Source organism: Schistocerca gregaria, chromosome 11, assembly GCF_023897955.1.
Source record: "Schistocerca gregaria isolate iqSchGreg1 chromosome 11, iqSchGreg1.2, whole genome shotgun sequence".
Taxonomy (NCBI): domain Eukaryota; kingdom Metazoa; phylum Arthropoda; class Insecta; order Orthoptera; family Acrididae; genus Schistocerca; species Schistocerca gregaria.
In genome coordinates this window covers 51,561,966-51,587,339 of record NC_064930.1, presented here as the reverse complement: position 1 = coordinate 51,587,339, position 25,374 = coordinate 51,561,966, and the positions used below count along the sequence as shown (strand labels likewise).

The window sequence follows — 25,374 nt, the reverse complement described above, 5'->3', positions numbered from 1 at the left end:
TTTAGAAAAGAGCAGAAAAATGGGTATCTTGGAAGAAATGGAAATATTCATCCATGGCCACATGGGGAATAATGAGATCACGAATGAAATGACAGACTTCAAAAATTCACATTTCTTTTCCAATACACTACAGTACTAGCCTTTCGAATGTTACGGTAACGATCTATTGTTACTGACGCTAATACTGTCAGGGTGTCGATTCGTCGGTACTCTGCTTCGTCTCGTTTAGCTTACAGAATCAGGCACTAGACGGTGTCGACGTGCCAATTACAGATGCTCATTGCCCCGAGCTACGTGTAGGTCGATAGCTATCGACTATCGAGTATCGTTTCAGTGAAATATTAGTGTTCGATTATTACACTTTTACATCATTTGTTTATTGACATCGTGTTTCGCAGTACGTGTTTACATTCTGTTATTGCATTATTGTTTTTGTGCAGTACTGTTATTTATCATTGTTTCTGTGTGTTTTTCTTCACGATAAGAGTTTGCAGTTTGTGTATTTTCTCCACTTTTTGTGAAAAATGCGACCTACACCAAGCTGCAGCAGAGGACTTACCGACGAAGAAATTTGTGAACTTTTAGAATATACTAGTGATACATAGTGTTTTTTTCCTCCCCCCATGAACCATGGACCTTGCCGTTGGTGGGGAGGCTTGCGTGCCTCAGCGATACAGATGGCCGTACCGTAGGTGCAACCACAACGGAGGGGTATCTGTTGAGAGGCCAGACAAACGTGTGGTTCCTGAAGAGGGGCAGCAGCCTTTTCAGTAGTTGCAGGGGCAACAGTCTGGATGATTGACTGATCTGGCCTTGCAACATTAACCAAAACGGCCTTGCTGTGCTGGAACTGCGAACGGCTGAAAGCAAGGGGAAACTACAGCCGTAATTTTTCCCGAGGACATGCAGCTTTACTGTATGATTAAATGATGATGGCATCCTCTTGGGTAAAATATTCCGGAGGTAAAATAGTCCCCCATTCGGATCTCCGGGCGGGGACTACTCAGGAGGATGTCGTTATCAGGAGAAAGAAAACTGGCGTTCTACGGATCGGAGCGTGGAATGTCAGATCCCTTAATCGGGCAGGTAGGTTAGAAAATTTAAAAAGGGAAATGGATAGGTTAAAGTTAGATATAGTGGGAATTAGTGAAGTTCGGTGGCAGGAGGAACAAGACTTCTGGTCAGGTGACTACAGGGTTATAAACACAAAATCAAATAGGGGTAATGCAGGAGTAGGTTTAATAATGAATAGGAAAATAGGAATGCGGGTAAGCTACTACAAACAGCATAGTAAACGCATTATTGTGGCCAAGATAGATACGAAGCCCACACCTACTACAGTAGTACAAGTTTATATGCCAACTAGCTCTGCAGATGATGAAGAAATTGAAGAAATGTACGATGAAATAAAAGAAATTATTCAGATAGTGAAGGGAGACGAAAATTTAATAGTAATGGGTGACTGGAATTCGAGTGTAGGAAAAGGGAGAGAAGGAAACATAGTAGGTGAATATGGATTGGGGCTAAGAAATGAAAGAGGAAGCCGCCTAGTAGAATTTTGCACAGAGCACAACTTAATCATAGCTAACACTTGGTTTAAGAATCATGAAAGAAGGTTGTATACGTGGAAGAACCCTGGAGATACTAAAAGGTATCAGATAGATTATATAATGGTAAGACAGAGATTTAGGAACCAGGTTTTAAGTTGTAAGACATTTCCAGGGGCAGATGTGGACTCTGACCACAATCTATTGGTTATGACCTGTAGATTAAAACTGAAGAAACTGCAAAAATGTGGGAAATTAAGGAGATGGGACCTGGATAAACTGAAAGAACCAGAGGTTGTACAGAGTTTCAAAGAGAGCATAAGGGAACAATTGACAGGAATAGGGGAAAGAAATACAGTAGAAGAAGAATGGGTAGCTCTGAGGGATGTAGTAGTGAAGGCAGCAGAGGATAAAGTAGGTACAAAGACGAGGGCTGCTAGAAATCCTTGGGTAACAGAAGAAATATTGAATTTAATTGATGAAAGGAGAAAATATAAAAATGCAGTAAATGAAGCAGGCAAAAAGGAATACAAACGTCTCAAAAATGAGATCGACAGGAAGTGCCAAATGGCTAAACAGGGATGGCTAGAGGACAAATGTAAGGATGTAGAAGCTTATCTCACTAGGGGTAAGATAGATACTGCCTACAGGAAAATTAAAGAGACCTTTGGAGAGAAGAGAACCACGTGTATGAATATCAAGAGCTCAGATGGCAGCTCAGTTCTAAGCAAAGAAGGGAAGGCAGAAAGGTGGAAGGAGTATATAGAAGGTTTATACAAGGGCGATGTACTTGAGGACAATATTATGGAAATAGAAGAGGATGTAGATGAAGACGAAATGGGAGATACGATACTGCGTGAAGAGTTTGACAGAGCACTGAAAGACCTGAGTCGAAACAAGGCCCCCGGAGTAGACAACATTCCATTAGAACTACTGACGGCCTTGGGAGAGCCAGTCATGACAAAACTCTACCAGCTGGTGAGCAAGATGTATGAGACAGGCGAAATACCCTCAGACTTCAAGAAGAATATAATAATTCCAATCCCAAAGAAAGCAGGTGCTGACAGATGTGAAAATTACCGAACTATCAGTTTAATAAGCCACGGCTGCAAAATACTAACGCGAATTCTTTACAGACGAATGGAAAAACTGGTAGATGCAGACCTCGGGGAGGATCAGTTTGGATTCCGTCGAAATGTTGGAACACGTGAGGCAATACTGACCTTACGACTTATCTTAGAAGAAAGATTAAGGAAAGGCAAACCTACGTTTCTAGCATTTGTAGACTTAGAGAAAGCTTTTGACAATGTTGACTGGAATACTCTCTTTCAAATTCTAAAGGTGGCAGGGGTAAAATACAGGGAGCGAAAGGCTATTTATAATTTGTACAGAAACCAGATGGCAGTAATAAGAGTCGAGGTGCATGAAAGGGAAGCAGTGGTTGGGAAAGGAGTGAGACAGGGTTGTAGCCTCTCCCCGATGTTATTCAATCTGTATATTGAGCAAGCAGTAAAGGAAACAAAAGAAAAATTTGGAGTAGGTATTAAAATTCATGGAGACGAAGTAAAAACTTTGAGGTTCGCCGATGACATTGTAATTCTGTCAGAGACAGCAAAGGACTTGGAAGAGCAGTTGAACGGAATGGACAGTGTCTTGAAAGGAGGATATTAGATGAACATTAACAAAAGCAAAACGAGGATAATGGAATGTAGTCAAATTAAATCGGGTGATGCTGAGGGAATTAGATTAGGAAATGAGACACTTAAGGTAGTAAAGGAGTTTTGCTATTTAGGAAGTAAAATAACTGATGATGGTCGAAGTAGAGATGATATAAAATGTAGACTGGCAATGGCAAGGAAAGCGTTTCTGAAGAAGAGAAATTTGTTAACATCGAATATAGATTTATGTATCAGGAAGTCGTTTCTGAAAGTATTTGTTTGGAGTGTAGCCATGTATGGAAGTGAAACATGGACGATAACTAGTTTGGACAAGAAGAGAATAGAAGCTTTCGAAATGTGGTGCTACAGAAGAATACTGAAGATAAGGTGGATAGATCACGTAACTAATGAGGAGGTATTGAATAGGATTGGGGAGAAGAGAAGTTTGTGGCACAACTTGACTAGAAGAAGGGATCGGTTGGTAGGACATGTTTTGAGGCATCAAGGGATCACAAATTTAGCGTTGGAGGGCAGCGTGGAGGGTAAAAATCGTAGAGGGAGACCGAGAGATGAGTACACTAAGCAGATTCAGAAGGATGTAGGTTGCAATAGGTACTGGGAGATGAAGCAGCTTGCACAGGATAGAGTAGCATGGAGAGCTGCATCAAACCAGTCTCAGGACTGAAGACAACAACAACAACATAGTGTTTTAGCGAAAGTATCAACAGTTCAGAAAGTGAGAGTGATGTATTTGACATTGTGAACGAAAGTGAAGACGAAATGGAAGTATTACAATACACTGAAGTAATTGCACCCGAAACACTACAGCCATTACCACACCCATTTCAAGAGCTGCCAGGACCAAAACATATGCCGCCAGTAGAATCTCCTGTGATACAATATTTCCATCTATTCTTTACTACAACGTTCCTGCAGGTTACTGTAACTGAAATGAACCGCTCAGCTAAACAGTTTGTAACTAAACATGCTACATTGTCCAAACCGTATAAGAAATGGAAGAATGTGACAAGTACCGAGGTAAGAAGTTTTATTGCTTGCTTACTAAATATGGGACTCAATAAAAGGCCCACAATGCTCTCATACTGGAGCACGAAACTGTCACAGGCATTGCCACAGTTTGGTAAAATGTTTTCTGCCCATCAATTTAGGCATCTTATGAAATTCTTTCATCTTGTGGATGGTGAGAAATGTCAAGCACCAGGCCATCCTGATTATAACCCATGTAACAGGTACCAGCCATTGGTAGATCACGCTAATAATATATTTAGACATCATTACACACCTCATGAACAACTTAGTATTGATGAGAGTCTAGTTGACACTAAATGTCACACTTCCCTATTACAGTATTTGCCAAACAAACACCACCATCGATAGGGAATCAAATTCTGGATGCTGTGTGACTCTATAACGCATTATTGTCTTGGGTTTTATACTTACAGAGGTGCCAGAAGCCAAGAAGATAAGGCTGAGATTGCAAGACATGGGTTAGGTTACTGTGTTGTCCAAAAGTTACTGTGTTTGGGCAATTATTTGAACAAGGGATATCATATCTCTGTGGACAACTTTTTCATGTCAGTACCACTTGTAAAATGTCTTTATAAATTAGGTTCATACATTACTGGCACTGTAAGAAAAAACAGGAAATATTTGCCAGAGCAATTTAGAAAGAAATTTGAAATTGGGGAAAAGATGTATTGTAAGTCAGGTCCGATACTAACACATGCATACCAAGGGAGGGACAGGGGGGGGGGGGACACAAAAAACAGCAAACCCCCATTCTCTTACTGCCAAGTAACGTTGGTGCTGCTGACATTGAAGTCCAGAATAAAAATAAAACAGTAAAAAAAGCCAGAAATAATACACCAGTACAACCAGTATATGGGTGGAATACACACATCCGACATGATGCTGTACGCATATTTGGATGAGAGGCGAACTTTTCGTTACTGGAAGAAGGTAGCTTTCAACATAATGTCAAGAATGGTGCTGAACTCTTACATATTATACAAAGAGCATAATAAAGAAAGGAAAGTTGTTTCCAGATATGTATATACTGTCATGGTAATTCAAGCCTTGTCAGATGAATGGCAGCAAGGGGAAAAAAAATATGCAACTGATGATCCTCGTCGTTCTCCGGGTTTGAGAAAACTTCCAGAGAAGAAAGAGTCAAGATGCTGTGTGTGTACTAGTGAGGGAAGGAAAAGAAGGTCAAGAACTGTTTGTAATAGGTGTAATAAGGGGTTGCATGGTGAATGTTTTCCTAAACACAAATGCTAAGTCATACTGTAGACATGAAAAATTCTGTAATGTTCTCTTCAAATAAATAATTATTATATTTCAAAATAATAACACAAATTTCATACACCTCATGTCATTTTACTCAGAAATGTGTGTGGAGTCTATGGACCATAGTTAGCGTTCTTAAATTGAAGCACAGTGTTGGATATATGGAATCAAAGTCGAAATTATAATATTTAAAAAAAAAAAAAAAAAATTATTTCGACTGTCGCAATCAAATTCATTTGAAACATTATGATAATCTGTGTAAGCCATAATATTCTACATACTTTTATGGATAAGTGGTAATTTTTTCATATTTTTAAAGTTAATACTGTGTGATATATGGTAATTTAAATACCATGTAGCATAACAGTATAAATATGCGTGAAATTTTTAGCACACACCACTCCAAATTGGCTGACTGCAAAAGGGCTAGAATAAAAGATACATAACATGACAGTCGTTTGAGTCTAGGCCCAGCAATACCTTAGAAATATATAAAATAGTTTATATCATGATGTGTTCAATCATGTTGTAACAAGAGCTTAGTTTGTAATGTATTTTGTGAACCTACATCTGTAATATGATAAGACGTGCAGAACATCACACAGATCGACAAATCGATAGTCAAATCGAAACCAGCTGTATTTTGACCGCCATCTTGTCCACTGCACTGCAGAACTGTTTGTGATCGTGTTTCCAAGTTACTGCTATATTAGTGACAATTTGTGAACAGTGACCAAGAGAGCCACGGAAATGGATACACCACAACACATCACAATGAGACTGCCATGCCAGAAGAACAAAGTGAGTGACCGTTACACAACATTTACATAACAACATCAGTCTAGCTTCCAAAGTGACATCGCCTCTTACTACGTTTTCTCTTCTTCCACAAGATGACCACAGCATTTACAAAAAGACAATGTAATATCACTATAAACTTATTTTTAAGTTGTTTTTGTAATGCCATTTAGCCTGAAGATGTGGTATTCCCTCGAAACATGTTGCTAAATAAATAAGTAATACAATAGCTGACAAAGTTTGTGAATGGTAGAGGTGATTTAAAAAAAAAATCCTTTACATTTTTCTTGAGACAGTCATGGTCAAAAAATAGTCAAAAAGATATATTTCTCATTTGTCCACAGCTATAAAGCAAATCACTTTCTGAACATTTTGTCCTGTACACATACTTCCTTGTTCAGTTTTAGCCTCGTATTCACTGAAGATAGGTACGTGTCGGTAACCTCCGCATCAACTGTCTTTCGGTACAACTTTGACTGATAAGCAATGCGACAATCAGTATGTGAAAAAATTGTCTTGTCAGAAGATGGTTACAGTCTGGTGAAAGTGATAAGTGTAATAATTAATGCATATGGGATTGAATATATTTACTTTTAAATGACATTCACGGCATCTGCTAAACATCTAACTCTATGTCTCATATCACACTGTGTATCATTTTTCCTCGCACTTCATGAAGCGGGAATGGTATATGGCCCTGATGGGCCACGAATTTCTGCATCGTAACTCACTTCTAAATACTTTTTTCTATTAATACTGGACACATGTTTACCAAGTTACTACAACGCAACTTTTCAAATTGTGGTTGGGCAGCGGCTGAAAATGTGATGTCATAGCTACAAAGACTAGTGACTTGTGCTGATACATACAAGGTGTACTCAAAGTCTGGGAACACTCAATTATTTATGTGATGTCATAGCTACAAAGACTAGTGACTTGTGCTGATACATACAAGGTGTACTCAAAGTCTGGGAACACTCAATTATTTATTGCACCAGAAACAAATGTTGTACAAATGTCATACATATTGCGTTTGAAGAGAAACGCAGAATTTTTTTTTTTTTTTTTACCAGCATTTGATATGCGAATTACGAGTGACCCGACAGATGTCAATATGGTAATCAAATTCTTGCCATACCTGTTCGAGCATGGCATCAATGACTGTGGCAGTCGGTTCCCATATTCTCTCCTGGAGTTCTGCTACATCACATGGTAGGGGCAGTACATACACCAGATCTTTAATGTGTCCCCACAGAAGAAAGTCACACAGAGTGAGATCTTATGATCGCGGAGGCCATTTTGTGAAACCGCTGTCTCCTCCCGTAGCACAGCCAATCCATTGATGCGGCAGCTCCGTGTTCAGGTTCCCACGAACTTCACAATGAACAATGAAAGTGGGGTTGAGCCTCATCCTGCTGAACGATGAACGGAGAGTCTGATTGCATTTGAGGCATCAGCCATTGCTGCAACATGTCCGAGTGGGAATATCCAGTGGTATTGCTCTCGGTGAAGAAGAATGGCCCATACAGTTTTTGACGGATGAGACACAAAAAACATTTACCTTTGGTGAATCACGTGCAAATTTAATGCATTCATGAGGATGCTTTGTACCACAGATTCGACAATTATGCCTGTTTACTTTCCCATTAGTGTGAAAAGTGGCTTTGTCACTGTAGCACACTTGTTTTTGTCGAACTCCTACACACACAAAGCATGTTCCGCACCCGCCATGTTTGCAACTAACGCTGACTATCCACAAATTTCCAAACTACGCTGTGGCGGTATACGTGAAAAAAAACTTTCAGTGTTTTTCTTCAAAATGACATATATCTGTACAATGTTTGGTTCTTGTGTAATAAATAATTGAAAGTGTTCCCTGACTTTATGTACACCCTGCGTAGAGCAAAATTAGGGTGCAAAGTGACACTGCTATGGGGACAGTTTAGTTTAGTTACGTCATGTTCCGTAGATCATTTTCACGATCATTTTATCAATATGATGTGGAACACATCAGATTACACACACACACACACACACACACACACAAATACTAATATTACTGAAATTTTTAGTTCTATGCATGCAACTACATTTAGAGGTACTTTTTTTTCCTACCATTTCTGAAACAGAAACTCGTCCATGCAATAGTGGTTGTCCAAATGAAATTACTTTAAGCTAGATTTAAAACTTGATCTGCTACCTGCCACACACTTTATGTTGTTGGGCAAATGATCAAAGATTTTTGTTGCTGAATAATGTATTCCTTTTTGAGCAATTGACAGCTTCAATAACAGATAGTAAAGGTCATTTTTTCCTCTAGTGTTGTACGTATGTACATTACTGTTCTTCGCGAACTGAGATGGATTATTTATAATGAATTTCATTAGTGAATATATGTAGTGAATATATGTACTCTGATGGTGAAGTTAAAATACCTCACTTCTTGAATAGGTGCCAGCATGCTGTCCTTGGGTGAACATCACTAATTATTCTCACTGCTCTCTTTTGTGCAATCAATACTTCATATCTAAGTGGTGAGTTACCCCAGCAAACTATTTCACAAGATATTAATGAGTGTAAATATGCCAAGTGTTGTACGTATGACCGATTAAAGTACTCGGTAGTGAAGCCACTTTTTAAAAAGGGAGAGGGTTGGGTTCGGTTCTTTGGGGAAGGAGACCAGACAGTGAGGTCATCGGTCTCATTGGATTACGGAAGGATGGGGAAGGAAGTCAGCCGTGCCCTTTCAGAGGAACCATCCTGGCATTTGCCTGGAGTGATTTAGGGAAATCAGGATGGCCGGACACGGGATTGAACCGTCGTCCTCCCGAATGCGAGTCCAGTGTCTAACCACTGCGCCACCTCGCTCGGTCTAAAAAGGGAGACGGAATTTTGACAATTATAGACCTATTTCTATGCCATCGGTGTTTGCTAAAGTTATCAAGAAGGTTGTATATACAAGGTTACTGGAGCATTTAAATTCACATAATTTGCTGTCAAATGTACAGTTTGGCTTTAGAAATGGTTTAAGAACTGAAAATGCTATATTCTCTTTTCTCTGTGAGGTTTTGGATGGATTAAATAAAAGGTTGCACACGCTAGGTGTTTTCTTTGATTTAACGAAGGCTTTTGACTGTGTTGGCCACAAAATATATTACTGCAGAAGTTGGACCATTATGGAGTAAGGGGAGTAGCTTACAATTGGTTCGCCTCTTACTTTAAGTACAGAAAGCAGAAGGTAATTATCTGCAATATTGAGATTGGTAGTGATGTTCAGTCCCAATGGGACACTGTTAAGTGGGGCGTTCCCCAAGGGTCGGTGCTGGGGCCACTGCTGTTTCTTATTTATATAAATGATATGCCTTCTAGTATTACAGGTGATTCAAAAATATTTGTTTGCTGATGACACCAACTTGGTAGTGAAGGATCTTGTGTGTAATATTGAAAAATTATCAAATAATGTAGTTCATGGAATAAGTTCGTGGGTTGTGGAAAATAATTTGATGCTAAATCACAGTAAGACTCAGTGTTTACAGTTTCTAACTCACAATTCAACAAGAACCGGTATTTTGATTAGACAGAATGGGCATCTTATAAGCGGGACGTAACAGTTCAAGTTCCTAGGCGTTCGGATAGATAGTAAGCTGTTGTGGAAAGCCCATGTTCAGGATCTTGTTCAGAAACTAAATGCTGCTTTATTTACCATTGGAACAGTATTTGAAATAAGTGACAGTTCAACACGAAAAGTAGTCTACTTCGCATATTTTCATACGCTTATGTCATATGGTATTATTTTTTGGGATAATTCTTCTGATTCAAAAAGGGTATTTTTGGATAAAAAATGGGCTGTTCGAGCTATGTGTGGTGTAAGTTCGAGAACCTCTTGTCGACCCCTATTCAATAGTCTGGGAATTCTGACATTGCCCTCACAGTATATATTTTCTTTAATGTCGTTTGTTGTTAGCAATATTAGCTTATTCCCAAGAGTTGGCAGCTTTCACTCAGTTAATACTAGGAAGAAATCAAATCTGCATGTGGCATGCACTTTCTTGATTCTTGTGCAGAAAGGAGTGCACTATTCTGCTGCATCCATTTTCAATAAGATACCACAAGAACTCAAAAATCTTAGCAGTAGCCCAAACGCTTTTAAGTCTGAACTGAAGAGTTTCCTCATGGCTCACTCCTCGTATTCTGTTGAGGAGCTCCTGGCGGAGCTGAAAAATGAAGCAAATTCCAGTGTTATATTGTTGATTTTCTTTATTTAAACTTACAAATTGTCACCTTAATATGTTTTTTTTTTTTTGTATTTCATTTTATCTGTTTCTACTATTGTGTTATAATTTCATGTATTGACTCGTTCCATGACCATGGAGACTTCTCCTTAATTTGGGCCCACGGAACTATAAATAAATAAAGTACGTTACGAGGCTGATCTGTTTATTACCAAGATTAGTGATTATACAAAGAGCAAGCGAAAGAAGCTGAACTCAATTGCTCAAGAAGCTCAGTAATATGCTTCTCCCAGTTCAAGTAGTCATCAATGTGATCACTCAAAAATGTGGAGAAATCTACCCTGTTAACTGAGCCCTGTTCATATGCTACATCATCAATTGTTGGTATGCCTCAGTTTGGTGTACCGAACTGGATATAGTGAGTTTTTTTCAAAATTAACCCTTGAACTGCTCTGGATGTGTTAACGCTTGCACCTTTGTACTTGTCCCTGTGTGCTGTGAACATGTTTATGCGCGCCACCAGTCCTTCTACGCATAAACACGTTCAGAGCACACAGGGACAGGAACAAAGGCGCATGCGTTAGCATGTCCACAGCAGTTAAAGGGTTAAGGGAGAGGCCATTTTCTAAGAACCACTTAATAATTCTTTGAAAGTCATCCTCAACAATATCTTCAGTTGTTTTTTCTGGAATGGGATTTATTATAACACTCATGTCATTTGCAAAAAGGGCTAGTTCTGCTTGCTGAAAATTAAGTGAGAGGTCATTCACATGAATAAGGAACAGCAGATGACCCTAAACTGAGCCCTGTAGGACTCCCTTTGTGATAACTCCCCATTCACTAGGATTTGCCATCCTCCCAACATTATTTGTGTTATTCAGCACAACTTTTTTCTTTCTGTTCGTTATGTATGACTCAAACCAGCTGTGTGTATAGCTTTCAATTCCATAAAACCTGAGTTTTTGTAAGAGTGTGACATGATCCACACAGTCAAATGACTTGGAGAGATCACTAAAAATAGCAACTGGTGATAATTTGTCATTTAGGGCTTGTAATATTTGATGGGTAAATGTGTAGATAGCATTCTCAGTATAGTAACCCTTCCGGAATCCGAACTGTGACATGCTGAGTAAATTATTTTCACTTAAATGTGAGACTACTCTTGAATACATAACTTTTTTGAATATTTTAGAAAATGAAGTTAGCAATGAGATTGGTCTATAATTATTTACCGGTAAGTCACTCTTGTCCTCTTTCTAATGAAACGGTTTGACAATTGCGTATTTCAATCTGTCTGGAAAAATTCCCTGTGCCAGCGAAGCATTACATATATCGCTAAGGAATCCACTTATTAAATTAGAACAATATTTCAAAATTATGTTCGACACTCCATCAACACCACATGAGCTCTTGTTTTTTAGTATATTTATAACTTCCTTAATTTCAGTGGGGAATGTTGGAGCTATTTCTTAAGGCCTAAAGTCCTGGGGAATGAAATTTTTAACATATTTTTTTGCTTCTTCAACTGAACCCTTTAATCCTATTTTTGCTGTTACATTCGGAAAGTGACTGTTAAAAATACAGGGATAGAGCACTTGTTTACATTAAATTTTGTGGTTTTATTGGTCCCATTATAAGAATTTATCTCTAAAAACCCTGAATTTCAGAGCAGTATTTCGTAAAAAATGACTTTGTACAGTAAATTTGACCACAAGTTTCCAAAAATCGAAACTTATCATTTTTATGGCTGGGGTGGGGGGTGTTGTAGTATGGCAGAAGTAGTGCAATCCAGAAATTTCAGAAATTGAGGACTACCTACACAGCCCTTTGAGAAGCTTCAGCTCTCTTATCTTATTCTCACACTTACTGCCTTTCCCGAATACCAATAGTGCAACCTTCCTTCCACAGGTTTGTATCTACATTCCCCAAGCAACTCCGTTTCATTTCTGTACCGGCTGTACCCGGCAGCGTGTCTCCGAATTCATTCGATGTCTACTGCCTTGCCTGCTTGACGATAACTCCAAACATTGGAGCTGTGTTCCACAACTGGTTGCATTAGTGTCTTTTATATGACTTCCTAAGATTCAGGAACCAGACAGTAGTTATTAAAGTTCAAAAATATGAGAGGGAGGCAGTAGTTGAGAAAGGACTCTACGTTACACCTGACGTTATTCAATCTGTATGAAGTGTAATTAAAAAAATAAATAGCCAGTCATACGCCTAAACAGTTAGAAGACACTGTTATCCTACACAGAGAAGTCAAAGGGCGTAGATTAGATCTGGGGGAAGAGTTACAAATTTTCAAACATCTAGAGCTCAACGACGGTAATATGCTGAACGACCAGTCGAACCTTGCTTGTAGACAATTTTTCGAAGGCTTTAAACCTGTACTGTTTATGGTATAACATTAATGCTGGTAACCGTAGTGGTCTATTTCCTCAGGAAGCTATGATGCACCTTCAATGCTTTAAGCTCACTACCCTTTATGTAATGTGGTTTTCTCACGATATATGTTTGCCACTTCATCGGCCCTTATGTGATTTTGTCTGGCTCTAAAACTTTGGTTCCCTGTGAATGTGTATTAACTGGATTGTGTACCAGTGTTTGTAATTCTGTCTTGACAAGAGCCATTATTGTCAATTTTAAAGTTCTGACATATATACCGTTTGTGGGCTTCACTAATACAGTAATGTAATTTTTATATCTTGGCTGTATATGCCACTTGGCGTAATTCTGTCGGCTTTTTTTATGTATAACTACATTATTTGTACCAATGCTCCCGTACTGTTATAATGGGAGTGTTAAAGACCTTCCTTCTTTTTTTTGTTACTTTATCTAAGGACGTTATTAATACTGATAATTTACACGTTGCCTTTGTACGCAAATTATCACATGGTTCTCGCCATGAGCGCCACCTGCCCTGGTCTCAGAGTAGCTACGCTCATCGATTGCACTCAGACTCTCTGCAAGATCCATGTACTAATTTATATTTATGTGACAAACCCTAATTCTCGGGCTATATTTCATTTTGACAAATGGAGCTATGCCGACATTTGTAAAAACGGCGATGGTACATTAGTCCTTACTAATGTAAAATTGTAAGTACCAGTCGTCGTTCTCATATTTCTGCAATGCAAGAGCTCTCTAATTTGTGTTAAAATTTATTTTTGACTTAAGTTTCATACTTTTCTAATGTAAGCTATGATGTTCATTGTCCTTAGGCCACCTTCTGAAGAAGACAAATTTATATTTGTCGAAACCTAGGTAAAGAATTGTTTATCCATTGCAACTGGTCAGCTGTTTATAATTTTATTATGTGGAACCATTGCTGTTGTGCAGCTATGTTTAAAATACTGAAATAAAAAATAAAACTGGGAATTTTTGTTGTTCACAAGCGATCTTTATTTATTCACATCAACAACTTTGTTCCCTTTAATGTAATCCCCATTAGATATATTAATCTTGATCCAATACTGTTTCCAATCTTGGAAGCACTTACCTAACCCACTTTTTGTTATAGTGTTCAGCTCCTTCAGTGATTCTGTTTCTAACTTATCTGTGGCGACAAAATGACAGCTGCCTTGGGAATGGAAAAAAGTCAGAGGTTGCCATGTCCGGCAAATGCTGTGGCGCGGAAACTTAACAGTTTTGTTTTTTGCCAAAGAAATCACGAACAGGTATGGAGGTGTGAACAGGAGCAATATCGTAGTGCAACATCCACGAGAGGTTTTGCCACAGTTCTGGTCATTTTCTTCAGACTGCGTCACAGAAATGGCACATAACTTCCAGGTAGTATTCCTTACTGACCATTCAACAATAAGGCAGAAACTCTTAATGCACTCTCTCACTGTAACTGAAGAAAACTGTGACAAGAACTTGTCAAACTTTTTCTGTCTCATCTCTTCAGATAGTTTTCATTGGGACAACCAGGCCTCGGTTTTGATGTCTTTCCCATAAACCCACATTCTGTCACCTATTATAACCTCCTTTAGAAATTCTAGATCATTGTTGACCTTATCTAGCATTTCCTGAGTGATGTCTACATTGATTTTTGTCAAAGTTCAACAATTTCGTGACAAACTTTGCTGTGAAATTAAAAAAAAATTGCCATTAATTTTGGATCACAATGATCACACCACATACACTGACAGTATTGCTAGGTGGTTAAAGTTTAGGGGAAGAAGAAAACATTTAAGATTTGATGAGGATATTGTAACTCTGTCAGAGAAGGCAGAGGGCCAGGAAGAGCAGTCGACCAGAATGCAAAGTGTCTCGAGAAGACGTCATACAATCAATATCGACATAACTACACCGAAGATAATAACACGTAAATTAACTAATTCAGAGGAATGCCGAGGGAAGTAGATTAGGAAATGAGACATTAACAACAGTAGGTTTAACGTCTGAGCAGAGGACATAAAAGATAGCATCACTCATGTGAAACTCGGCTCGCCCTTTTCACACGGTATCCTCAAACCGTAGAGGGAGAGCAGCAAGCAGATTCGACATTCTGACGTTTCCAGAAAGCATCTGAGACGGTGCCTGTCTACAGACTGTTGACAAAGGTCCAAGCGTACATATTACATTCCCAGATACATGAGTGCCACAAAAGTGTCTCGAGAAATACAGGGAGAGTCAAAAGTCCTTGGACACCTTCATAAGTTGGAAGATTAAAGGGAAAATTGAAATGCTAAGATGGGAACACAGGTTTGATGTGGGGCCGCAACTTTTGGAGAGCATGTCATTGACGGCCACACCATCTCGTTTTTTTTAATGGGAAGGGGGGTGTATGACACATCAAATAACTTTCGTTTGCACTCTGGAATGGAGAGGTGTAATTTGCTTTTGTGTATCTTGTACAGTTTAGAAGTTATTAATGTTCAAAATTACCTTAATACCGACTCATGTCTCAGGATGGACGACATGTAGAACATGTGTTGTAGTAGTTGGTATAAAGGTAATTTCCCAAATTTGAACATTAATAACCTCTAAACTGTACACGATAGACAAAAACAAATTACACCACTAAATTCCAGAGCTCAAACGAGAGTTATTTGATGTGTCACACACACACACTTCCCATTTTAATAAAATAACTTGAATCCAAAATGGAGGATTTCAAGATGGCGGCTAGGAATGACATTCACTCCAAAAGTTGCAGCCCCACATCAAACCTATGTTCCCATCATCGCATTTCAATTTTCCGTTTATCTTCCAACTTATGAAGGTGTCCAAGGACTTTTGACTCACCCCGTATAACCCCGTACACTGTCCTCGACAGCTTACGTTTGTCAGAGACGACAGAATCTTTGAGAGAGCCATGACCCAAGGTGTGATACGACTGGTATTATCCTCTATATACACTAATGATCTGACAGACAAGGTGAGCGGAGCGGCTGGCTGCCAGTGGCAGAGCTCGGTATACGCGAAGGTATCACCGTTTAGTGACTGTAGGAGGGTACAAGGTGATTTAGACAGAATTTATAGCCAGTGCAACAAATAACTGCTAGTTCTAAATGGAAAAAAAGTAAGCTATGGAGATCAGTAGGAAAAAGAATCCTTGTTGTTGTTGTGGTCTTCAGTCCTGAGACTGGTTTGATGCAGCTCTCCATGCTACTCTATCCTGTGCAAGCTTCTTCATCTCCCAGTACCTACTGCAACCTACATCCTTCTAAATCTGCTTAGTGTATTCATCTCTCGGTCTCCCTCTACGATTTTTACCCGCCACACTGCCCTCCAACGCTAAATTGGTGATCCCTTGATGCCTCAGAACATTTTCTACCAACCGATCCCTCCTTCTAGTCAAGTTGTGCCACAAACTTCTCTTCTCCCCAATCCTATTCAATACCTCCTCATTAGTTATGTGATCTACCCATCTAATCTTCAGCATTCTTCTGTAGCACCACATTTAGAAAGCTTCTATTCTCTTCTTGTCCAAACTATTTATTGTCCATTTTTCACTTCCATACATGGCTACACTCCATACAAATACTTTCAGAAACAACTTCCTGACATTTAAATCTATACTCTATGTTAACAACTTTCTCTTTTTCCTGTAATGTTCAAATACGGCATTAGTAGTCTGCTTCTCGAGTCCATTACCTAAGGATCGTACCAGCGTTTGGATGAAAAGGTACAGAATGTCGGTCGAAATTTGCATGTGCCGCTTCGAAATAACATAGTGGGACATCTCGGGACGTGCACGAGTGTCCGACGTGGTTAACAGCGATGTGTACCGTGAGACACACTGTAGCCTACGTGAGTCCATCGAGAGCAAACGACCTGGGCCGCTCGTGAAGGGAACGACTGTGCTCCAGGATAACACGCGTACACACCTCTGTGGTAACACAAAGCGTAATGGAGGACGCGGTGGAGAACTGGCTCCCGTCAGTCTCGGAAATCTTTCAGTTCGTGGAACATTAGATGTTGTACCAGGTGATCAAAAAGTCAGTATAAATTTGAAAACTTAATAAACCATGGAATAATGTAGAAAGAAAGGTAAAAATTGACACACATGCTTGGAATGACATGGGGTTTTATTTGAACAAAAAAAAAAAACCACCCCATATTGCTACATGCGTGAAAGATATGATATCTTGCGCGCGTCATTTGGCGATGATCGTGTGCTCAGGTACAACTTTTGTCATGCTTGGCCCCACAGGTCCCCAGACCAGAGTCTGTACAATTATTGGGTTTGGGGTTACCTGAAGCCGCAAGTGTATCGTGATCGACCGACATCTCTAGGGATGCTGAAAGACAACATCCGACGTCAATGCCTCACCGTAACTCAGAACATGCTTTACAGTGCTGTTCACAACATTAATCCCTGACTACAGCTATTGTTGAGGAATGATGGTGGACATATTGAGCATTTCCTGTAAAGATCATCATCTTTGCTTTGTCTTACTTTGTTATGCTAATTATTGCTATTCTGATCATATGAAGCACCGTCTGTCGGACATTTTTTGAATGTTTGTATTTTTTTTGTTTCTAATAAAACCCCATGTCATTCCAAGCATGTGTGTCAATTTGTACCTCTCTATCTACATTATTCCGTGATTTATTCAGTTTTCAAATTTACACTGACTCTTTGATCACCCGGTACTTGGGCATCTGGTTATTATTTTTGAATGAAACATCAATTATACCTACAGTGTCATTTTGTACCTTTTCTTTTGAACACCCCTCATACGAGGGTCATTTGAAAAGTTCTCGGAATCACCACGAGAGGTCAGCACTAGCGCAACGAGTTATTCACGTGATACTCATTGGACTGTTATCTGTAAACACGTGCCACATCAGAGCTCTCAGAAGAGAGCTGTGGCAGTGACGTGGCTATGTTGCTGTTCCCACATAGTGATTTGCGAAGATAGAACAAAATCAAGAATCGAGCAGTGATTGAGTACTTCGTAAAGAAAGGTATGAAAGCAAAGGACATTTGTACTGATATCCAGAATACACTGGGGGACTCTGCTCCTTCATGTTCAACTGTTGTCAAGTGGACAAATGAATGAAAATTTGGTTGGGAGGGCTCAGATGACAATCAACACAGTGTTCGGCCGAGATGTGTTGCTACTCCAGAAAACATTGCAAAAGTGCACAAAATGGTCTCGGAGGATCACCGATTGAAAGTGCAAGAAATTGCTCACACTTGCCAGATGTCATCTGAAACGGCATGTCACATTTTAATTGAAGAATTAGAAATGAAAAAATTATGTGCAAGATGGGTGTCACGACTCTTGATGGCGGATCAAAAACGCACGAGAATGGACACATCGGAACAATGTTTGGCCCGTTTTAAGAGAAACGAACAAGATTTTTTGTGCCGGTTTGTGACTGCATGTGGAACTTCGCTGCACTACTATACCCCAGAGACAAAACAACAGTCAAAGCAGTGGAAACATGCTGATTTTCTGCCACCAAAGAAAGTAAAGACAATTCCTTCAGTGGGAAAGGTCACGGCATCGATGTTCTGAGATGCGAAGGGGATTGCTTGTAGATTATCTCCTCACTGGCAAACAGTTACTGAAGAATACTATGCTAACCTCCCGGACAAGTTACAACAAAAGATACATGAAATAAGGCAATGTTTAGCAAGAAAGAAAGTAATCTTCCATCGAGACAAAGCGCACTCCGCACACATGTGCCGTCACTGTGGCAAAGTTACACCAACTACGGTACGAACTGTTGCCACACCCGCCTTATTCACCTCACATGGCCCCGTCAGACTTCCCTCTTTTCCCAAAACTGATCGTTTTTCTTGGTGAACGAAGAACTGATAGCCGGAGTTGACAACTATTTTGCAGGCCTGTAGGAAACTCATTTTAGATATTGGATCGAGGCACTGGAACATCGTTGGACCGAGTGCATTAATCTACAAGGAGAATAAATTTAAAAATGAAAATGTTTCAGTGATGTAAGTATTTTTCTTTTTTCTGTTCTGCTCTGAGAACTTCTCAAACCACTCTAGTAGCAGGGAAGGCGAATGGCAGCCTTCATTTTTTTGGGAGAATTTTGGGAAAGTGCAGCTGATCTACATAGAAGACATTGTATATAACACTAGTGTGAACCATCCTCGAGTACTGCCCCCCACCAGGTCAGATTAAAGGAAGACACTGAACCAATTCAGAGTGATGTTGTTACATTTGTTACCAGTAAGTTTGATCAGCATGCAAATATTACAGAGACAGTTCGGTAACTCTAACGGGAAACCCCAGAGAGAAGACAGGGGTCTTTTTGCAAGGCATTTTTGAGGAAATTCACAGGACCGGCACCCGAGGCCTACTGCAGAATGATTCTACAGCTGGTGACATACATTTCATATGCGGACCACAAAGATAAGAGATATTAGAGCTCCTATAGAGGCTTATAGACATTCATTTTTCTCTTACTTGGCCTGCAAGTGAAACAGGAAAGGAAGTGACCGGTAATAGTACACAGTACCCACAGCCATGCAGTGATGTATACATACGGGTAGCACGCAAGGCACCTCACCTACCCCCCACCTCCCCTCCCCCCCCCCCCCCCCATTTCCAGACCGCGCGCATTGCCACCTGCGCCGCTCCCGCCAGTCAGCCCGTATGCTATTCGATCATTTCTTTCGTCAGTCCACTCGACTGAATCGAGTTATCGAGTAGTTGTACTTTCCTACGTAGTGCGCACGGCCGCGTCATTGTATTTTATACACTTCTGTCTGGCACATAGATAGCTAACATGTACCTATGAGAAAAGTCACCACAGCCATTCTAGGATCTCAATACATTATTCTGTATGGCATTTATTCGAGAAAAGTCATAAATATTCTACTGTTTTCTTGTACAGAAAACCTTTGGCACATAGCATTATAAATATGGACTATTCGCCAAATAGGAAGCTAGTTTACATCCAGAAGCAGAAACATTAAGACTGAAATATGAATAAGTAAAAATGCCTAGTTATAGGAGGTGCAAGTGTGAAGATTAGTCAAAACTGATAATGTTCAGTTGATTGTGATTCTGTTATGCAAGTGTTGTCTGTTTGTCCTAGAGCTGACTATTCTATTTTGCACACGCTGTACAAAATATTTGATTGTCTACCTGCATCTATTGCTACAGTAGAAACAAGTTTTTCAACACTGTGAGTACAAAGATGTGGCTGTAACGTGTGATACTATGAATTTTAGGGTGGAAGAGTAATGGCATGGCTGTGGGAGTGTGCATTTGGGGTGTCTGTGTGGAGTGTATGAATGTGTATGTTATTACTGGAAAAAAACTGGTGCTCGAAAGCTAATGTTAATGTTGTTTTCAGTTAAATGCTCCATACATATCGACTCAGCTAGAATTCATCATTTAAGAAAGAGAACTACAATTGCAACTGTTTTATATCATTCAACAGCTATGTCTATTATCAGTTTAAATAAAACTTTCTTAAACTTTGCATGTGACTTGATTATTTTTTACTACGTAAAAGTAAAGGTAGCTGAAGATATTTTTACAGCCACATCCTTGAGGTTTTTCTGTATCTGCCACTGCTGCCATGCTCCCTGTAGTGGCTTGCGGAGATGGTATATAACTGTAGACTAACTGCAGTTACAAAAGCTTTCTTGAAAAAGAGAAATTTGTTAACAATGATTACAAATTCAAATGCCAGGAATGCTTCTCCAAAGGTATATTAGATTGGTGTGGCAATGGACAGTTTGAACAAGAGGAGAATACAAGCATCAGGAGAATACAAGCATCAAGAAATCGAAAAAGCTTCACTACAGTACGTTCATGTGGATGTATCAGGTTGATGCATAAGTTTGCAGCATTTTTGTTTTGCTTGTTGGTGTGATTATTGCTATGGCTTTAAGTCATATATCAATTGCCATTTTTTGTTTGTAATCCACTGAGGCCAATTGTCACTTTGTCAATTGGAGCTGAGGACAACAGAAAATGGACAGCGAAGCACAGAAATTTCTGACATTTTCTTCAGTTTGAGTTGAATGAGGAGTTATAGTAGACGAGATAGCAAGAAACATTTGCACCTCGTATGCAGATAATGCCACTGACAGACCATGGTAAGAAAATGGTTTTTCATTTTATGGAGGATTGTTTTGATATTAGTGATTCTCCACATTCAGGAAGACATTCAAGGTTTGATAAAGATAATTTACGAGGCATGTTTTTTAAGTAAGTACCGCTTTGAAATTAAAAAACACATGCTAAGATATTTCAATAATTTTATGTTTACATGAAAGCCTGTACCTTAATCTACGCACTGACGCCATTACAGTCTGATTCTTCCTTGTTTAGGTTGTGTAACGAGGGTTTAAGATGCCTCCGATAATCGTGAGTCCCGCCAACTGTGAAGTACAGGCTGTTATAAGATTTCTTAGTGCTAAAGGCCTAAAAGCAATATATTCATAGTGAGATCTGTGGAGTTTACGGAGAAAACATTATGAGTGATGGAATGGTAAGAAAGTGGGTGAGAGTATTTAGAGATGACCGCACAAATGTGCACGATGAACAACGGAGTGGGTGTCCTTCGGTCGTAATGAAAGTTTGGTGCAGGAAGTGGACAATAAGGTGAGAGAAAACAGACGCTTTACAATTTCCTCCTTGTGGGATGACTTTGCTAATTTTTCTCGTAGTGTTTTGTATGGTACCGTGACCGAGCACTTGAATTACCGAAAATTGTGTGCACGTTGGGTACCGAAAATGTTGACGGATGTGCACAAAAACTAACGTTTAGACAGTGCATTGACTTTCCTTGAGTGGTACTACAATGATGGTATTGATTTCTTAAGCCAAATTGTTTTGGGTAATGAAACATGGGTGGCCTACATCACACCAGAATCAAAGCAACAGTCCACAGAAGTTGAGCAAGGGCATTTTTTTGCCGCAAGACAATGCCCGTCCGCATGTGGCAAATCAGACCAAAGATCTCATCACATCTTTTCGATGGGAAATTCTAGAACATCCTCCATACAGCCCCGATCTTGCGCCCAGTGACTACCACCTGTTCCTGCACTTGAAACACCTGGGCAGTCAGTGTCTTCAAGATGACGACAAAGTCAAAACAGTGGTGATGCAGACTTCTATGAGGAGGGTATTCAAAAACTGGTACAACATTATCACAAGTGCCCCAAGATTGTCGGACATTATGAGAAAATTATATTAAGGTACAGGTTTTCATGTAAATATCAAATTATTGAGATATCTTAGCACACCTTTTTTTAATTTCAAAATGGTGCTTACTTAAAAATCACACCTCGTACTTGCATTAATTTACAATGATCCACGTCAGTGTGCTTGAGAACCAGCAAATATGGTGAACTGTGATGATTCTGCCGTCGAGCAATTTAAGCCAAAATCACAAAAATCAGCTGGTGACCACATGTGCAACTTGTCATCAACTGGCTCGTGAACAACACCGACTATTCCTACCCTGTATTGTTATAGGTGATGAGAAATAGTGTCTTTGTGCTGACTTAAGGAAAATAAAGCAATGTTTGAGTGCAAACAAAGGAGCAACTCCGCGTACAAAGACATGCACACATCCACAAAAGATAATAATATGCGTCTGTTGGAACAGTTGGAATGTCTCTTGCAGCAGTCTCTCCGCGATATTTTCAGAAATTTTTATATATTATATAACTCAGTACATATCTCGAAATCTCTCTTCGTATCTTACCGATTCCTAAACTTTAATATACAACGATTATCAATGCAAAGTAGTTTCAAGCCCTATTACTCCTTGGAGCGTGCATTTACTCCATGGAATAGCTTCTCTGCTATCTATGTTTTCTCTTACGAAAAGAATGATTCAGATCTTGCCGATTGGCTGTGAAAGAACGAAGATGTATATGTATGTACTGTTGAGCTAGTCACCATCTTGATGAGACCCTGTATGAGAAGGAATTTAATATATGAACTAAGCTAAAGTAAGTGTGTTCACGTATTATTTAACTGATTATTATTGACAGTTTCTGCTTATTACACTGTGTTGAACGGGATCAGTGGGGAACGTCTGATTTACACTGGACGAACCTGCCGTTTTGTATACTCAAGATATCCAGTTTACTACTTTCAATAAATGGGCTAACACGGTCTTACCAGCAGATCTCCAGTCTTCCTCATGTGATCACCGAAAGTTAATAATTATTACAAATTTTTTCAGGAGATCGACTGACAATTTTCGTCGCACCGAGACTTCAAAATTGCTTCACTGCCTTATGGAATTTAATCAGGACAGAACAGTATTGAACTGTGTGAATGTGATAAGCCTGCTTTGTGAATGAAAATTTCCTTAATATACGCATGTTTTTTTACTATCCTGATCAGTCTCTTGCACCGGTCTCTCCGTGATATTTTCAGAAATTTTTATAAATTATACAACTCAGTACATATCTCGAAATAACTCTTCTTATCTAACCGATTCCTCAACTTTAATATATGACAATATTGCTATTAATACCTAGAACTACGTAGGTGCTCGAGTCGTCCTGCACGGTCCAGCAGTGTTCTATGGTGGAGTTCTTAACTTTACCATTACCAATAATGATACCCTGCAGCACGGTAACAGAAGGGTAACCGTTGCCCTCGTCCGTGGACCAAAAGTCGATAAAGTTGCAGGGCTCGAAAGTTTTAACAGTCATGACGTCGCCGCATACCGAACATTTTACATCGCAGAGGTTTACAATAGAGACACGTGTAAATTGTATTACCTGCCGTCAATGCCTTTCGTTCTCGGGACCGGGAATCGTCATAAAATAAATGAATCCGAATCTGTGTCAGTGGGGATCAAAGGTGCTGACAATTGTAAAGTAATTAAACTCGTCAGTTACCTTACCCGCTATAATAGAAATTAAATAAAAACTTTCCCTTCCCTATTCCATACCACAAAAAATTATTATTCCATCAGCCACACGGGAGAGATTCTGTGTGAGCGACGACCTCGGTCATTACGCGACCTCTTAGCACTCCGTGTTTACAAACGTGACGTGCCAAATAAGACCGGTACTGTCACCGACACTCCCTCGCAAATCTTTTCCCAGTTGTGAGAACAGCGCCGCTGCCGCCACCGCCGTGCACAGCCGTACCTTTGGTGGCCGAGAAGAAGGCAGCGAGGATGCCGTGGCGGCGGAAGTAGCGCCCCCAGGCGGCGCGCTGGCGCGGCTGCAGCAGGTCCGCCTTGTTCAGCAGCAGCACACTCAGCTTGCGGCCGCCCGCCTGCTCTGACACGTAGCGCTCCAGGTCGCGGCACCGGTACAGCAGCGGGTTGCGCGCGTCCAGGATCTGCACCACCACGTCACTGCGAACACGACAGGCGCCCGAGTCCATGCGGCTACTCGACAGTGGGTGCGCCAATCCGGTTTCGGACTACTACTCTGCCGTTCCACTCTTGTGAGACACACAGGAAAAAAAAGATAGAGACAACTAAATCTTTCAGAGCGATCTCCAATTTCTCTATGACACTTCTACATCTACATTTATACTCTGCAAGCCACCCAATGGTGTGTGGCGGAGGGCACTTTATGTGCCATTGTCATTACCTCCCTATCCTGTTCCAGTCGCGTACGGTTCGTGGGAAGAACGACTGCCGCAAAGCCTCCGTGCGCACTCTAATCTCTCTAATTTTACATTCGTGATCTCCTTGGGAGGTATAAGCAGGGGGAAGCAATACATTTGATACCTCATCCAGAAACGCACCCTCTCGAAACCTGGACAGCAAGCTACACCGCGATGCAGAGCGCCTCTCTTCCAGAGTCTGCCACTTGAGTTTGGTTAACATCTCTGTAACGCTATCACACTTACCAAATAACCCTGTGACGAAACACGCCGCTGTTCTTTGGAACTTCTCTATCTCCTCCGTCAACCCGACCTGGTATGGATCCCACACTGATGAGCAACACTCATGTATAGGTCGAACGAGTGTTTTGTGAGCCACCTCCTTTGTTGATGGACTACATTTTCTAAGGACTCTTCCAGTGAATCTCAACCTGGTACCCACCTTTCCAACAATCAATTTTATATGATCATTCCACTTCAAATCGTTCTGCACGCATACTCCCAGATATTTTACAGACGTAACTGCTACCGGTGTTTGTTCCACTATCATATAATCATATAATCAAACGATCCTTCTTTCTATGTATTCGCAACAGATTACATTTGTCTATGTTAAGAGTCAGTTGCCACTCCCTGCACCAAGTGCCTATCCGCTGCAGATCTTCCTGCATTTCGCTGCAATTTTCTAATGCTGCAACTTCTCTGTATACTACAGCATCATCCGCGAAGAGCCGCATGGAACTTCCGACACAATCTACTAGGTCATTTATATATATTCTGAAAAACAATGGTCCCATAA

The 25,374-nt window shown here is 40.1% G+C and overlaps 1 protein-coding gene across 1 annotated transcript in view; it reads right to left on the bottom strand.

Moving 5' to 3' along the window:
• LOC126295123 (large subunit GTPase 1 homolog) overlaps window positions 1-25,374 on the bottom strand; it is a 178,126-nt gene that overhangs the window by 119,188 nt on the left and 33,564 nt on the right. Inside the window, exon 5 of the mRNA XM_049987393.1 lies at window positions 24,107-24,318. Coding sequence (XP_049843350.1) covers window positions 24,107-24,318 — 212 coding nt within the window. The remainder of the gene's footprint in view (window positions 1-24,106; window positions 24,319-25,374) is intronic.